This window comes from Hyperoodon ampullatus (genome assembly GCF_949752795.1).
Source record: "Hyperoodon ampullatus genome assembly, chromosome: X".
Classification (NCBI taxonomy): Eukaryota; Metazoa; Chordata; class Mammalia; order Artiodactyla; family Ziphiidae; genus Hyperoodon; species Hyperoodon ampullatus.
Genome location: NC_136913.1, coordinates 52195476 through 52211912, shown reverse-complemented (window position 1 = coordinate 52211912; position 16437 = coordinate 52195476). Strand labels below are relative to the sequence as shown.

Sequence of the window (16437 nt, the reverse complement as noted above, 5' to 3'; positions counted from 1 at the left end):
ATATGTATACATATATCCCCACTTTTTTGGATTTCCTTCCCATTTAGGTCACCACAGAGCACTGAGCAGTTCCCTGTGTTATATAGTAGATTCTCATTAGTTATCTATTTTATACATAGTATCAATAGTGTTTATATGTCAATCCCAATCTCCCAATTGTTAAGATGTCTTTTCTCCTTAAATATATCTATAAATTAAATGTGATCCCAATTAGAATCTGAGCATGTTATTTTGTAGATATTGTCAAGATTATTATATATTTCATATAGAAATACAAAAGTTCTAGAATCACCAAATCAACCTGAAGAAAAACAAAGTTGTAGGGCTAACTCTACTTAATTTCAAGAATTATTGTAAAGCTACAGTTATCAAAGTAGTGTGGTATTAGCCTAAAGACAATGATAGATCAATGGCACATAAGATATAGCTCAGAAATAAACCCACACATAGAGGGACAACTGATTTTTACAAATGTTTAAAGGCAATTCATTGGAGAAAATAGAATTTTGTAAACAAATGATGATAGAACAAACTTATATCTTTAGTGAAATATTATGAACTTTGATCCATTCTTACACTATACCCAAAAATTGTTCAAAACAGATCACACACCTAAATGGAGAACCTAAAACTACAAAACTCATTGAAGAATACAAGAGCAAACCTTTGTAACTTTGATTTAAGCAAGGGTTTTAGGTACCAATCAAAAAGCATAATTTATTTAAAAAAATAAATTGATACAGTTTACTTCATCAAAATTCAAAACCTCTGCTCTTTGAAAGACACCATTAAGAAAATTAAACGGGCTTCCCTGGTGGCACCGTGGTTGAGAGTCCATCTGCCGATGCAGGGGACGTGAGTTCGTGTCCCCATCCGGGATGATTCCCACATGCCGTAGAGCAGCTAGGCCCGTGGGCCATGGCCACTGAGCCTGCCTGTCCGGAGCCTGTGCTCCACAACGGGAGAGGCCACAACAGTGAGAGGCCTGCATACCGCCAAAAAAAAAAAAGAAAAAAGAAAATTAAACGACAAGCCATAGAATAGGAGAATATCTTTCCCAGTGGTATAGCTGATAAAGGCCTTGTATCCATGATATATAAAGAAATCTCAAACTCAATAAAAAGCAAACAACCTAATGAACTTAAGCAAAATATTTGAATACATACTTCACCACTGAAGATATATGAATGGCAAGTAAGCACACAAAAATATGCTTCACATCATTAGGTGTAATGGAAATGCAAATTAAACCACAATGAGATGCCACTACAAACCAATTAGTATAGCTAAAATTGAAAAAGACTGACCACATCAAGTGTTGCCAAGGATGTGCAAGAACTGGAACTCCAAAACAATGCTAGTGGAAATGTAAAATGGCACAATCACTTAGGAAAACAGTTTGACAGTTTCTTAAAAATGTAAACAGCCAACTACCAGGTGATCCACACTCTCCACTGCTAGATATTTACCAAAGGGGAAAAAAGAAATGGCTGTCCATGGAAACACATGGACATGAATGTCCATAACATTTTTGTTGCTAATCATCCACAAATGGGAACAACTTAAATATCTATCAGTGAATGAATAGGTAAGCAAATTGTGGTATATTCATAGAACTGAATACTACTCAGCAATAAAAATGAATGAGCTACCAATAAATATTGCTGAACATAAAAATAACTATGCTGAATGAAAGAGGAAACAAAGTGAAGAGCATGTAAAAGATTATTCAATTTATATAAAACTCCAGAAAATTCAAACTAATTTGTAATGACAGAAAGCACCTCAGTTGATCAGCATCAAAGAGACAGGGGGAAACTTTTGGAGGTAATGGAAATGTTCACTCTCCTGGTTGTGGTGATGGTTTCTCAATTATCAAAACTTATGAATTTATACATTTTAAATATTTACAGTTTATTTTATTTTAATTATACCTCAAAAAAGTTCTCTAAAAATAACGTTTTAAAATTAATTAATTAATTAATTTGTTTGTTTATTTATTTATTTTTGGCTGTGTTGGGTCTTTGTTGCTGTGCAAGGGCTTTCTCTAGTTGCAGCTAGTGGGGGCTACTCTTCATTGTGGTGCACGGGCTTCTCATTGCAGTGGCTTCTCTTGTTGTGGAGCATGGGCTCTAGGTGCACAGGCTTCAGTAGTTGAGGCACGCTGGTTCAGTAGTTATGGCTCATGGGTTCTAGAGTGCAGGCTCAGTAGTTGTGGTGCAGGGGCTTAGCTGCTCTGTGGTATGTGGGATCTTCCTGGACCAGGACTCAAACACGTGTCCCCTGCATTGGCAGGCGGGTTCTTAACCATTGCACCACCAGGGAAGTCCCTAAAAATAACTTTTTAAAGACCTTTTGAAAAATAATGTCATGGAAAGCAAAAACTCTATAGTACAGATAATATAAAAAGGAGAAATCTAGGTACTCCTGAGTTTACCACATCATGTTAAACTCAAGTAAACAGCAGATAATTAAAAATTAAAATATCTTTGGAACAGGAGTGTATTTTTGGAAATTATATTTGAATTTGAATAAATCTGAAATAATAAGAATTCTCAATATTTCAAATATCATCACAGATCCTCCATTACATCTTGATTCAGAACTCAACCAACCCTACTCTTTAAATTTACTTCCTGAATAATTTACTTCTCCCCAGAGAAATGAAAAATTTCTGTTCCTAAGACCTTTCCAGTCAATCTAATTGAGTTATTAAAGATACAAATTGGTAAATATTATTAGGGCAGCCAAACTTTAGCTGATAGCTAATAAACCAATTAAGCCTTATATTCCAATTTGCCTCAGAATACATTACCAAAAGTAAAGTGAAAAGTGAACTGTTACAAAAAGGGGGTAAGTGATGAGGGTAGGGGTTATAATTGCTAAATGTTAAGGTAAAGGTTTGGAGTTTCTTTCTTTATTCTCTTCCTGTTTCTGGTATCTTCTCTGTAGAAATAAAGTACTCTATTCTACTCTAAAGTCACTGAAGCAAAATTACTTTAGCAACTACAGGCTGTTAAATAAATGGTACTGAGGTGAAATAGTCCTGACAAGCCATCATGATAAATAATCAGAGGGTCTTTTACACCAGTACTCCAGAGAGTAATCTGCCCAGAAATTATCATGGCCCCAGGCGAAATTTAGCTATTTGATTTACTGAATAATATTTTACAGAGGTCTACATGTAAGACTAAATTTTAATATTGATTACTAGGTTACAAAAAATATTGGGGAGGTTTATTTCTTCAAAAATTGTTGCTAACATTTTAAAATATAAATTTTATTTTGATATTAAGTTCAGCAGTAATCAAAAGCTTTTGTCAGGGTATTGTTGAAGAAGAAAATAAATGACCTTATATTATTTGATATAACTCTGAAGTGAGTTTACAGAGTGGACCTTTTAGCCAAAGTAGAATTAGTACAAAAGTAAAAAAAAAAAAAAAGTGAAGTTTTTTGACACGTAAATATTTGTTGTTGGAATTACTGCCTCACTAACTTGCTTTTGTCTTCCCTCACTCTGGGCAGGAAGGGAACAGGGTAGAGAGAATAGCAATTGTGTCAGCTCTTTTCTGACACAAAACCAAAGGAACTGCAATCTGAAAGGTAATGATTTGGTGAGGTGGTTTATGGAAATGAAAAAAATTCTAAGTTCTGCTATTGAGCATGTTATTTTTGGTTTCAACCCAGCAAATATTTGGAAGATTTATAGAATCACTCAAGAGAAGGAACAGAGTCTAGAGGGTTTGATTTCATGCATTACTAAGATCCAGAAAGGGAATTGGAACTTTGAATTTGACTACATAGATATTAAAATAGATCAGACTTGAAGAAAAATGCTGATTTTAATCCAGTTGATATTGAGAAGCCTTGAAGTACCACTTAAAAGTTTCTTTTATTCCCCATCAGCGAACTAAAATGAGAAAAATAGTAGGAGACAATGAATGTTACATGATTTTGCAATTTAGGTAGGATTTTCTCAAGTTTCCTTGGAGTTTTAACCCTTTACCACCCTTCTCTCTCTTTCCCTTTTTCTCCTCTTTATTTACCTTTCACCTAAATTATTTTATATTATAAGGTTTTATTGAATTCTGTGTTTCTGTTATCTTTTCTTTTGGGCACCAAAGTTGCTGGATTGAAACCCAGTTTGGTATTCCTCCTCTCTTTCTCAGAGTAGTGTTTTCTGAGTACTAACTCCTGTAGGAGAGGAAAATGTTTTCCTTGACCCTCTTAGGGTCCCTGCCTGCATCTGAAAATTGACAAATGTAGGTTAACAGGTAAAAAGATACACATTTATTTAGTATTAGTTTTACATAATACTGGAGATTTCCTACGGAAATGAAGACCCAAAGAAACAGTTAGACATGCATATTTTATGCTAGATTTGATAAAGAATGTACAACCATAGAGGGATATGATAGGTTAAGGAGTATGAAATAATTATAGTAAACTGGGGGAAATTTGGCAAGACTTGTTTGTTTGGAATCTTCTTGATGTCCCTTTGTCTCTGGAGATAAGAATGCTTCTTTCCTCTGAGTATAGGAAGGGCACCTCTCACATGAGGGCTTTATGGCCTGTTTCAGGGAAGAAGGGGAAAGGACGAGGTAAGATAGACTTTGTGCTTCTGCCATTTTCTCAAATTCCTTTAGCTTAACATATTCAATATGTCAAGGTACTATATTTTAGGGTGTAATGTCCTGAACCCCATTATTCTCCCATATGAAACTTCCACATGAAGTTTACAGTCCAGAAACTGAGTTAATAGATTGTCCCATAACACATTGAGTCAGTGTCTCAGCCCTGGTGTCTACTGAAAAAAAAATGCACAACGTGAGAGTGGCAAGTTAAGTTTTATTTGGGGCAAAATGAGGACTATAGCCCAGGATACAGCATTTAAGATAGCTCTGAGAAACTGCTACAGAGGGGTAGTGGGTAAGGTCAGTATATATGTGATTTTTGGGAAGGGGGCGTACATGCAATCAAGCACGTATTTTCTTGTAGAAGGTTTCTGCTAGTCTAGTGAAGGTTACTGCTAGTCACAAGCAGCAGACATCACCATGAAGGATTTCAGTGCTTTTCTAGAAATGAGGAGATGCAAGAATTGGGCTCATAAAATTGTCTCCTGAAAATATCTATCTGAAGATCTCTTCTGCCAGTTTTTTTCCAAAGCATGGAGTGCCTCATTTCTGATCTCCACCCTGAACTCCTTTCAGGGGTGTTGAAGGTCAGCAGCTGCAGTGGCTCATAATTTAGTCCTTGTAGAGGTAGATTGCAAGTGCCAATTTGAAGTGACACTGGGCATTTCCAAATAAATAAAAGAAAAACTATTGGTTAGAACAAAACGTAAATTCAGTTTTTGAGTCCAGAGGACTGTCATTCAAGATTTCTAGATGTTGATCTGAAAACATTTTCAGATTGAGTAAGGTCAGGCAGTGGAAATCTGACAGATTTTTTTGGTTTGTAGTTTGAATGTCTCTGGTAATGACATCAGGTATTCCAGTGAACTTTCTGAGTGACCATTACAGCAACAGGTACAAAGCTTGTCCAGAGATATGATCTGTTTGTCGTGATTTCTCTCAAGTTTACATCAAGTTGTTCAGCTACAGCTTGCAAGGCTTGAGGAAAAGGGCAGTTTTTTTTTGTTTTTAGTGACTCCAAGTCAGAAGAGTGGGAGAAAAATTGGAAAACTAATTTGAAGAGTCATAGCCAGATATTAGAGGAAGTTAGAATAATTCAGGATCCAGTCCAGTTTACAGACTGATAACAAAACCTTAAAGATAATGAACAGAACTAGAATTCAGTACCCACATGGGTGTGCTACAGTTTTCCACTGAGGTATAATTTTCTTTCTATATTCACTCCCATTTCTATCAAAGATAATCAAAGTAAGACTGGTTTGTTTGAAAAATAATTCTAGTCTCATTAAAACTGGCCTGATTACTTACACAAATGCAACACAATTGTTGTTGACCATTTAGGCTTTTATGGGTTTACTTTAATGGAACTTTTCATAAGGAACTCAGATAAGACTTTAAAAGCCTCTTGAGGCTTGGGGGCCAAACCAAGAACTGGCCATCAGACTTTGCTTGCAGTATCTTTAGAACTGGGTGAATTTCTCTCTTCTTGATGTCCTCTAAACACCCTGAGGGTTCTGAACCTGCTAGAAAGTTACTTTCCTTTCTCACCTGGTAAGGTTTTGGGAAACCTGTAAGCAAGGTACCAGGCTGTTTTATCCAGGGGCTTTATTGGCTCCATAAAATCAACCTTAATTCCTTAAAGCTGTCTGGTCATATTTTATTCTATGTTCATCAATTTCAAATAAGATATTTCCTGTCAAAGCCTTGGTAATATAACCAATTTTTCAATTGTGTCTTGTTACAGGGAGAACAAATTCTTATTGGACTTATGCAAATAACTATATTGCCATAAAAATAAGAATACTCACTAAGAGTCCCCAATTCTGGAGGGATCAGATAGGGAGAAAAAATAATTGCTTTCTCTTTGTTCCACAAAGGCGTACTTTACCTTGAGAAAAAAGAGAAAAAAGGTTCCTTAAAACCCAGAAACAAAACATTAAAAGAACCAGCAATGTTACAAACAAAGAGTCATCAAAAAGTTATACTCATCTTCATCAGTCCATTCAGTCTCCTAAAATTAGTTCTTATTCTGGTTGATCTTGGTTTAGCAAACTTATAGATACATTACGTTCCTCATTAGTTCTGGACATTCTTAGCTAGTTTAATGGTATAATCTTAAAGTTATCAGGAGCCTCTTTTCTAGAGTACTTGTCAGATTTCTTTGCATTGATCTTTCTAAAAACAAAGCAAAAGCTTTCAGGAAAGCATCACAGTAAAACCACAATGATTTTTGAATAAAATGACTTAAAATGACCATGGATAAAAATCTGATGAGAGCTGATTTGCTAAGGAAATTTAGGTATTTAGTGGTATACATCATTTTAACATACTGAATGGACAAGGAGAATATTGGCAAGTATCTATAAAATTAATATGATTTCTGAAATACCTATATTAATAACCTATATATCCATAACATATAACCTTAAGAAGGTGTACCATCACTTCTTACTTGACAATTTTTTCATGTAATGCAATATACCAAATAAGCTTAATTCGTTTATTTTTTAATTTTTATTTATTTATTTTGGCTGCATCAGGTATTAGTTGCGGCATGCGGGATATTTGCTGAGGCATGTGGGATCTTTTGTTGCTACATGAGGGCTACTCTCTAGTTGTGGTGTGTGGGTTTTCTCTCTCTAGTTGTGGCGTGTGGGCTCTAGGGAGTGTATGCTCTGTAGTTGTGGGGCAGGTCCAGAGCACGTTGGCTCTGTAGTTTGCAGCATGCAGACTCTATCATTGAGGTGTGGGAGCATAGTAGTTGTAGTGCACGGCCTTAGTTGCCCCATGGCATGTGGGATATTAGTTCCCCGAACAGGTCATGAAACCACATCCCTTGCCTTGGAAGGTGGATACTTTACCACTGGACCACCAGGGAAGTCCCAAGCCTAATTAGTTTAACATCTCTCTTTTATAAGTAGAGATTGTAATTGTGGTAAATCTGAAAATTAATTTGAGGTAAAAAAAAGACTGAAGACACAGAACGACACTACATAATGATCAAAGGATCAATCCAAGAAGAAGATATAAAAATTATAGATATATATGCACCCAACATAGGAGCACCTCAAAACATAAGGCAAATACTAACAGCCATAAAAGGGGAAATCGACAGTAACACAATAATAGTAGGGGATTTTAACACCACACTTTCTCTAATGGACAGGTCATGCAAAATGAAAATAAATAAGGGAAGAGAAGCTTTAAATGATATATTAAAGAAGATGGACTTAATTGATATTTATAAGACATTCCATACAAAAACAACAGAATAACCTTTCTTCTCAAGTGCTCATGGAACATTCTCCAGGATAGATCATATCATGGGTCACAAATCAAACCTTGGTAAATTTTTAAAAAATTGAAATTGTATCAAGTATCTTTTCCGACCACAACGCTATGAGACTAGATATCAATTACAGGAAAAAAATTGGTAAAAAATACAAACACATGGAGGCTAAACAATACACTACTTAATAACCAACAGATCAATGAAGAAATCAAAGAGGAAATCAAAAAATACCTAGAAACAAATGACAATGAAAACACGATGATCAAAACCCTATGGGATGCAGCAAAAACAGTTCTAAGTGGGAAGATTATAACAATACAATCCTACCTTAAGAAACAAGAAACATCTCAAATACACAACCTAGCCTTACACCTAAATCAATTAGAGAAAAAAGAACATAAAAACCCCAAAGTTAGCAGAAGTAAAGAAATCATAAAGATCAGATCAGAAATAAACAAAAAAGTAAATGAAGGAAATGATAGCAAAGATCAATAAAACTAAAACCTGGTTATTTGAGAAGATAAACAAAATTGATAAACCATTAGCCAGACTCATCAAGAACAAAAGGGAGAAGACTCAAATCAATAGAATTAGAAATGAAAAAGGAGAAGTAACAACTGACACTGCAGAAATACAAAGGATCATGAGAGATTACTACAAGCAAGTATATGCCGATAAAAAGGACAACCCCCCTGGAAGATATGGACAAATTCTAAGAAATGCACAACCTTCTGAGACTGAACTAGGATGAAATAGAAAACATGAACAGACCAATTACAAGCACTGAAGTTGAAACTGTGATTAAACATCTTCCAACAAACAAAAGCCCAGAACCAGATGGCTTCACAAGTGAATTCTAGCAAACATTTAGAAAACAGCTAACACCTATACTTCTCAAACACTTCCAAAATATAGCAGAGGGAGGAGCACTCCCAAAGTCATTTTACGAGGCCACCATCTCCCTGATACCAAAACGAGACAAAGATGTCACAAAGAAAGAAAACTACAGGCCAATACCACTGATGAATATAGATGCAAAAATTCTCAACAAAATACTCATAAACAGAATCCAACAGCACATGAAAAGGGTCATACACCATGATCAATTGGAGTTTATCTCAGGAATGCAAGGATTCTTCAATATACACAAATCAATCAATGTGATACACCATATTAGCAAATTGAAGAATTAAAAACATATGATAATCTCAATAGATGCAGAGAAAGCTGTCGACAAAATTCAACACTCATTTATGATAAAAACTCTCCAGAAAGTAAGCTTAGAGGGAACTTACTCAACATAATAAAGGCCATATATGGCAAACCCACAGCCAACATCGTCCTCAATGGTGGGAAATTGAAATTATTTCCACTAAGACCAGGAACAAGAAAAGGTTGCCCACTCTCACCATTATTATACAACGTAGCTTTGGAAGTTTTAGCCACAGCAATCAGAGAAGAAAAAGAAATAAAAGGAATCCAAATCGGAAAAGAAGAAATAAAGCTTTCACTGTTTGCAGATGACATGATGCTCTACATAGATAATCCTAAAGATGCTACCAGAAAATTACTAGAGCTAATCAATGAATTTGGTAGAGTAGCAGGATATAGAATTACTGCACAGAAATCTCTTGCATTCCTAAACATTAATGATGAACAATCTGAAAGTGAAATGAAGAAAACACTCCCATTTACCATTTCAGCATAAAGAATAAAATATCTAGGAATAAACCTGCCTTAGGAGACAAAAGACCTGTCTGCAGAAACTTATAAGGCACTGATGAAAGAAATTAAAGATGATACAAATAGATGGAGAGATATACCATGTTCTTGGATTGGAAGAATCAACATTGTGAAAATGAATATACTACCCAAAACAATCTACAGATTCAATGCAATCCCTATCAAACTACCAATGGCATTTTTCACAGAACTCGAACAATAAATTTCATAATTTGTATGGATACACAAAAGACAGTGAATAGCCAAAGCAATCTTGAGAAAGAAGAACAGATCTAGAGGAATCAGGCTCCCGGACTTTAGACTATACTACAAAGCTACAGTAATGAAGACAGTATGATTTGGGCACAAAAACAGAAATATAGATCAATGGAAGAGGATAGAAAGCCCAGAGATAAACCCACACACATATGGTCACCTTATCTTTGATAAAGGAGGCAGGAATAAGCAGTGGAGAAAAGACACCCTCTCCAGTAAGTGGTTCTGGGAAAACTGGACAGCTACATGTAAAATAATGAAATTAGAACACTCTCTAACACCATACACAAAAATAAACTCAACATGGATTAAATCCTGACATGTAAGGCCAATCACTATAAAACTCTTACAGGAAAACATAGGCAGAACACTCTATGACATTAATAACAGCAAGATCCTTTTTGACCCACCTCCTACATAAATTGAAATAAAAACAAAAATAAACAAATGGAACCTAATGAAACCTAAAAGCTTTTGCAAGCAGAGGAACCCATAAACAAGACGAAAGACAACCCTCAGAATGGGAGAAACTATTTGCAAATGAAGCAGCTGACAAAGGATTAATCTCCAAAATTTACAAGCAGCTCATGCAGCTCAATATCAATCAACTAATCAACCCAAGCCAAAAACTGGCAGAGGACCTAAACAGACATTTCTCCAAAGAAGATATACAGATTGCCAACAAACTCATGAAAGAATGCTCAACATCATTGACCATTAGAGAAATGCAAATTAAAACCACAATGAGATATCATCTCACTCCAGTTAGAATGGCCATCATCAAAATATCTACAAACAATAAATGCTGGAGAGGGTGTGGAGAAAAGGGAACCCTATTGCACTGTTGGTGGGAATGTAAATTGACTCAGCCACTATGGAGAACAGTATGGAAGTCCCTTAAGAAAGTAAAAATAGAACTACCATACAACCCAGCAGTCCCACTACTGGGCATATACTCTGAGAAAACCATAATTCAAAAAGAATCATGTACCAAAATGTTCATTGCAGCTCTATTTACAATAGCCAGGTCATGGAATCAACATAAGTGTCCATCAACAGATGAATGGATAAAGAAGATGTGGCACATATATACAATGGAATATTACTCAGCCATAAAAAGAAGTGAAATTGCGTTTTTTGTAGTGAGGTGGATGGACTTAGAGTTTGTTATACAGCGTGAAGTAAGTCAGAAAGAGAAAAACAAATATCTTATGCTAACACATATATATGGAATGTAAAAAACAAACAAAAAAATGGTCATGAAGAACCTAAGGGGAAGACATGAATAAAGACACAGACTTACTAGAGAATGGACTTGAAGATATGGGGAGGGGTAAGTGTAAGCTGGGACAAAGTGAGAGAGTGGCATAGGCATATATACACTACCAAACGTAAAATAGATAGCTTGTTGGAAGCAGCTGCATAGAACAAGGAAATCAGCTATGTGTTTTGTGACTACCTAGCGGGTGCGATAGGGAGGGTGGGAGGGAGGGAGATGCAAGAGGGAAGAGGTATGGGGATATATGTTTATGTATAACTGATTCACTTTGTTATAAAACAGAAACTAACACACTAACACACATTGTAAATCAATTATACTCCAATAAAGATGTTTAAAAAAGAAAAAAAGACTCCATTTAGAATTTGATTTGGGGAAGTTGTCAAAAATGTCAAAAAATTTGAGAACTTGACTAAATAGAATCACAGGTTACTATGAAACAATATTTAGTTATCTATTTAACAAAAGTGGTAATAAAAGAATTCAGTGGTAAATAAACAATATTACATAATTATAAAAGGAAAACAAAACAGAAGTTTAGTTCTTTAACATTTTAGAGTTCAGTTTACCTAATATTTCTAAGACCTGATAAAGACAATATGAAGCATGGGAAATTATTTTAAGACAGAAACTGTTGGCTTCACAGGCAGATTACTTAAAAGATAATGAAAAAATGTTTTTTCTTTACAATTTCTTATTAAGAGCCGATCAGTAATCTGAAAAAACTATCATTTTAATGGAGAGAAAATCATATAATTTTTCTTTTACTTTATCAGTATACTATTAATACTAAGGTTAATATTAAAAAAATTATAAATGTGTCCATCCAATCTTAACCAGCTTTGAACACACAAGATGAAGATTAATTTTCCAAGATTCCTTCTACAACTTTTATTTATAATATCCATTCAGTTTTTATCCTAGTCTTTTTCTCTTTCTCATTTGGGACCAACCACTGATTCTACTTTAGGACAGAATTACTCTTTTTCCCTTAACAAAAACATATCTTTTATAGATTTCTTATTGAAAAACATCTTAGTTTCCTTGTGTATAGAGTTTTTAAAATGTTTACTCTATCATTCCTAATGGTTTTATTTACATACATTGATTAGAATTTTATCCATTACTAATCTTTCTTTTACAGAGAAAACTAGTAATTTTGAATTGCCTGCCACATACTATCATCCTGTAGCAAATATATGAATACGTTATTTTATAATTTCTAATGGCATATGTCTTTTCATAGTTTATTTTCTCATGTTTATTAACACACTCATATATATATTTTCTATACCATATAAAACAAGATGTCAAATTAGATAAGCTTATGTTCATCAGTTGATATTTCAATATTTTATCCTGATTTGAAATGTTCTAGATATTCAATGAATATCCATCATTTAATTTATGTTAGTATAGCTTTAAGGTTTCAAGTTATTAACATATTTTTGAAACTATTTTTAAGTAGATATATCATAAAACATAATTATTTTTTAAAAGTTCATTTATAAACTTACATCTATTTAATTCATTTGTTCTTACTTATGCCTGAATTGTTCGTGAAAATTTCATGTGACATTAAACAAAACTAGCTATTTTTCTCGTTGACAAATCAGGCAGTATCAAAAAAGTACAGAAGCAAAGAACCTAAAATGTTAAACATATGGTTCTTCTCACTCTCTCACTGTATCTCTCTCTCTTTACTGTCACCCTTGACATGTATCAAGCAGTTCATAGTTTGGCTTTATAGTTTTAAAATCTTAAACTTTTAATAGAAATAGCATAAGCTCGTTGGACTAGTCAACCTAGGTAGACGAAAATTGTATGTTTGTATTATATTTAATGCTGAGAACTTAAAGGCATGCCTTTTTCACCCCAACAATTTAAAAACTACCTCTATTTTTCAAAGATTATCCCAGATTATATTAACTTAAAAATTTGGGGTTAGTTTATATTTCTGAGAGTTTTAAAAATACCTAATTTATATGATAGCTCATTTATATCTAAGCCAATTTTAGTAGAACTTTTTAAAGGGATTTTATGCATACATATAAGACAGATAAACATGCAGACATAAACAGAGATCTTGTTATAAATTTAGCTGTGTGTCAGGTATATTAACATAAATCTCATTAGTTTATTTCATCTTTATATTTTTATTCAAACTGTTTCTGATACAAATGGTAAATAGGTAACTACCAATATTTGTGGAGAATTTTAAGATTTTTCATGTGTTTAGTTTCCAAATAGCCTTTTGTTTTCTTTTTTCCTTCTGATGAGAATCATCTCCCTGAAGTTTGTATTTCAGCAGAAACTAACACAACATTGTAAAGCAATTATACTCCAATAAAGATGTTTTATAACTAACTAACTAAATAAATAAATAAAATATACATCTATCAAATAAAAAAGAAAAGAGAGAGAGAGAGAGATGGCTTTCAGGGCCTAGAGAAGACATGGTAGAAAATTTACATCTCAAAGGCACAGAGAAAGGATGTAAGTTTTCTCCAGAAAGGAGTTTGGGGGCATATTTGCCTATTATCAGAGTTCTAAGGTAATTATTATTCAAATGTTCCTTCTTTTTCTTAAGTTCAGGAAAATTAATTATGTTTCCAATGTCTTGATCTTTTACAATATCTGCAAGCATTTTTAGGTGAGTAGAGGAAGTTTGGGGATTGATTAGCATCAGGTGGACTTTGAATTTCCTCTAGAACTGCTTTTCAGGTTTTGTAAAGATTTGTAAGAAAAGGACAGTTGTATTTTGTTTTTTTTTTTTTCATGACTGCTGAGTGGATTTTATTTTTGACAAGAATGCAGAAAGACACCGAAGGTTAAGATTTAAGCTGAGCTCTCAGTGGCAAGGTGACTCGCCTCCCGAAGAGAGCTGAAGCATCCTGAACTTTGAAAGCTCCAGGTTTAGGTCCAAGAAGGTGTATGTGCTGTAATCATGATGCTGGAGATTCTCGTAGTTGGTGTTGTCAAACAGCTCAGCTGGGGTGGCGGCTAACGTGGACTTTTTTGGTGGACTTTGCTTCTTGGGATTTGGTGGCAATCCCTTTTCATTCTTTCCTGATTCTGCAGAGAGAGAAATTGTAGAAACAAGTCCTCGAAACACTCCTGCTTCTAGGAGCACTGTCTTCATCCCCCTTGCTCCTCCTTGCAGCAGCAGAAGCGAGGCTGCCATGGCCGTGACTCGGGTGCGGGCAGGGTGACCGGCCAGGCGGGTGCAGGTCGCGCTGGACTGACGCGGCCGCAGCATCCTCAGGACAGTTGTTTTTTAATTCCTCAAATAATTGACTCACAGCCTGAATGATATCAAGGGGCTGACCCATTCATCCAGCTACATCATCTTTATATCAGGGAGAAAAGATCAAGCTAAGATGGATAAATGACTCCTGTGTTTTAGATTTAGAGTTGTGTGTCTTTGGAATGATTTAATAAATTCTCCCACAAAGGCTTCACAATGCTTTCTTTTCCCTCTAAGTACATAGCTCTATTTTAGCTTGGGGGGAATAACTTTAAAAATATATTTCTATCAGGCTCTGAATATCAGCCTCCAATTTGGCCAACATCAGACCTAGAGCTCCTTTAAAAAAATCATTTCAAGTATTTAAACTAAAGTTTTACCTATCAGGTAACTCAAAACCAAAACCAATAACTAATCATGGATGCAAAAGTTGTTCCCAAAGAGGGTGCAAATGTGAAGGCTTCCCAAGATCCAGACCCACTCCCAAGATAGCCAAAAGAAAGAAAGAATTAACTCCCTAAAAGCTGGCAATTGTCAATAGGACTTTAGTTGCAAATAGGGTGCAATCCACATTTTTGTCCAGCCACATTCTTGGGGCCTTGAATCTGACAGTTAGTCACCTGCACATGCAAGATGCAATACTTGCATACCCCAACACGTGGAAAGCCAAGTTGAGTCCTCAGAGCACAAAATGAGAGATAAATAGGAAAACAATAGCTGTTCCCAGGAGGAAAATAATCAATGGGTACCCCCAAACCAAATTCTCAGGAGTTACAAATCAAATAACTAATTCTTACAATTTTTTTTTTGCTAACCTGAATTTGGGAAAGAAAAGACTTTTACCACACTTGCTCAACTGGTGCCACAGGCAGAGATATGAAAGACTGACATCGTAAGAATTCTTACCTACAGCCAGCTGTTCCCAGAGGTCCAAGATCTCTGACTGCAGCTTCTGGACCAAGCAAGGTGTCTCCAGATGATGGAGTCCCTTCATAGTCACCAGAAACTCTAAGGGAGGAAAAGTTTTTCCTCAACCCTCTTAGGGTCCCTGGCTGGGTTTGACAATTAAACTGACAAATATAGATTAACAGGTAAAAAGCCTACAAATTTATTCAGTATAAGTTTCACATGAGACTGGAGACTTCATAAGGAAATGAAGACCAAAAGAAACATTTAGACATGCATATTTTATGCTATGTTTGATGAAGAATACACAGTCAAGGAGGAATAATATAGGTTAAAGAGTATGATGTAATTGTAGTAAACTGAGGGAGTCTTGGCAAAGCTGTTCTTGGTGTCCCTTTGTCTTTGGAGCTACGGATGTTCCTTTCCTCGTAGTGTAGGGAAGGCATCTCTCACATGAGGGTTTTATGTCCTGTTTCAGAGAAGTGAGGGGAGTCAGAGTGACTTCTTGCTTCTGCCATTTTATCAAACTTTTTCAGTGTAAAATATTCAATGTGGCAAGGTGCAATATTTTGGAATAGCACTTCCTGAACCCCATCACTCTCCAGTTAATTCTTTCCTGTTTTACCCCTTATATCATTGGAAACTTCAAGTTGATCTCTTTTTTTCTTTTTTTCTTCATGAGCCACATTTAAATGCATGGCACTTCACCAGATTTAATCAGCACTTCCCACTGTATTCTGAAGACATTTAGGGTGTACATTTAATTAATTTAGTTTCATCTTCTTTGCATCATTTGACAGTTGAGGATAAAGAAGAATCTCTATACAAAACTTAGGCTTTTTTTGGAGTTAATTACTAAGAATAGCAACGCGTTAATAAGAATGGCCTTTCCCTGTCTTGCATGAACACATATGACATACATATGTATGTATGTCACAGCATTTTTAATAAAGGCGAACTTGAATTTCGTGAGATATAAATGATATCAAATGTTATATAAAATGAGTTTCTGAGTTAATTAGGGAAAGAAAGTAACTTGAGTAAACATTATGGAAAATAACCTAGGACACTTTAACTTAAA

At 35.0% G+C, this 16437-nt stretch overlaps 1 protein-coding gene across 1 annotated transcript; it reads right to left on the bottom strand.

The window, feature by feature from the left end:
- Positions 1 to 14054: 14054 nt before the first annotated feature.
- Positions 14055 to 14387, bottom strand: LOC307069353 (NADH dehydrogenase [ubiquinone] flavoprotein 3, mitochondrial-like; the record flags this gene model as incomplete). Its single annotated transcript, XM_079727649.1, has 1 exon — positions 14055 to 14387. The coding sequence occupies one exon, from the start codon at positions 14385 to 14387 to the stop codon at positions 14055 to 14057; it is 333 nt and encodes a 110-aa protein (XP_079583775.1).
- Between the last annotated feature and the right edge of the window lie 2050 nt (positions 14388 to 16437).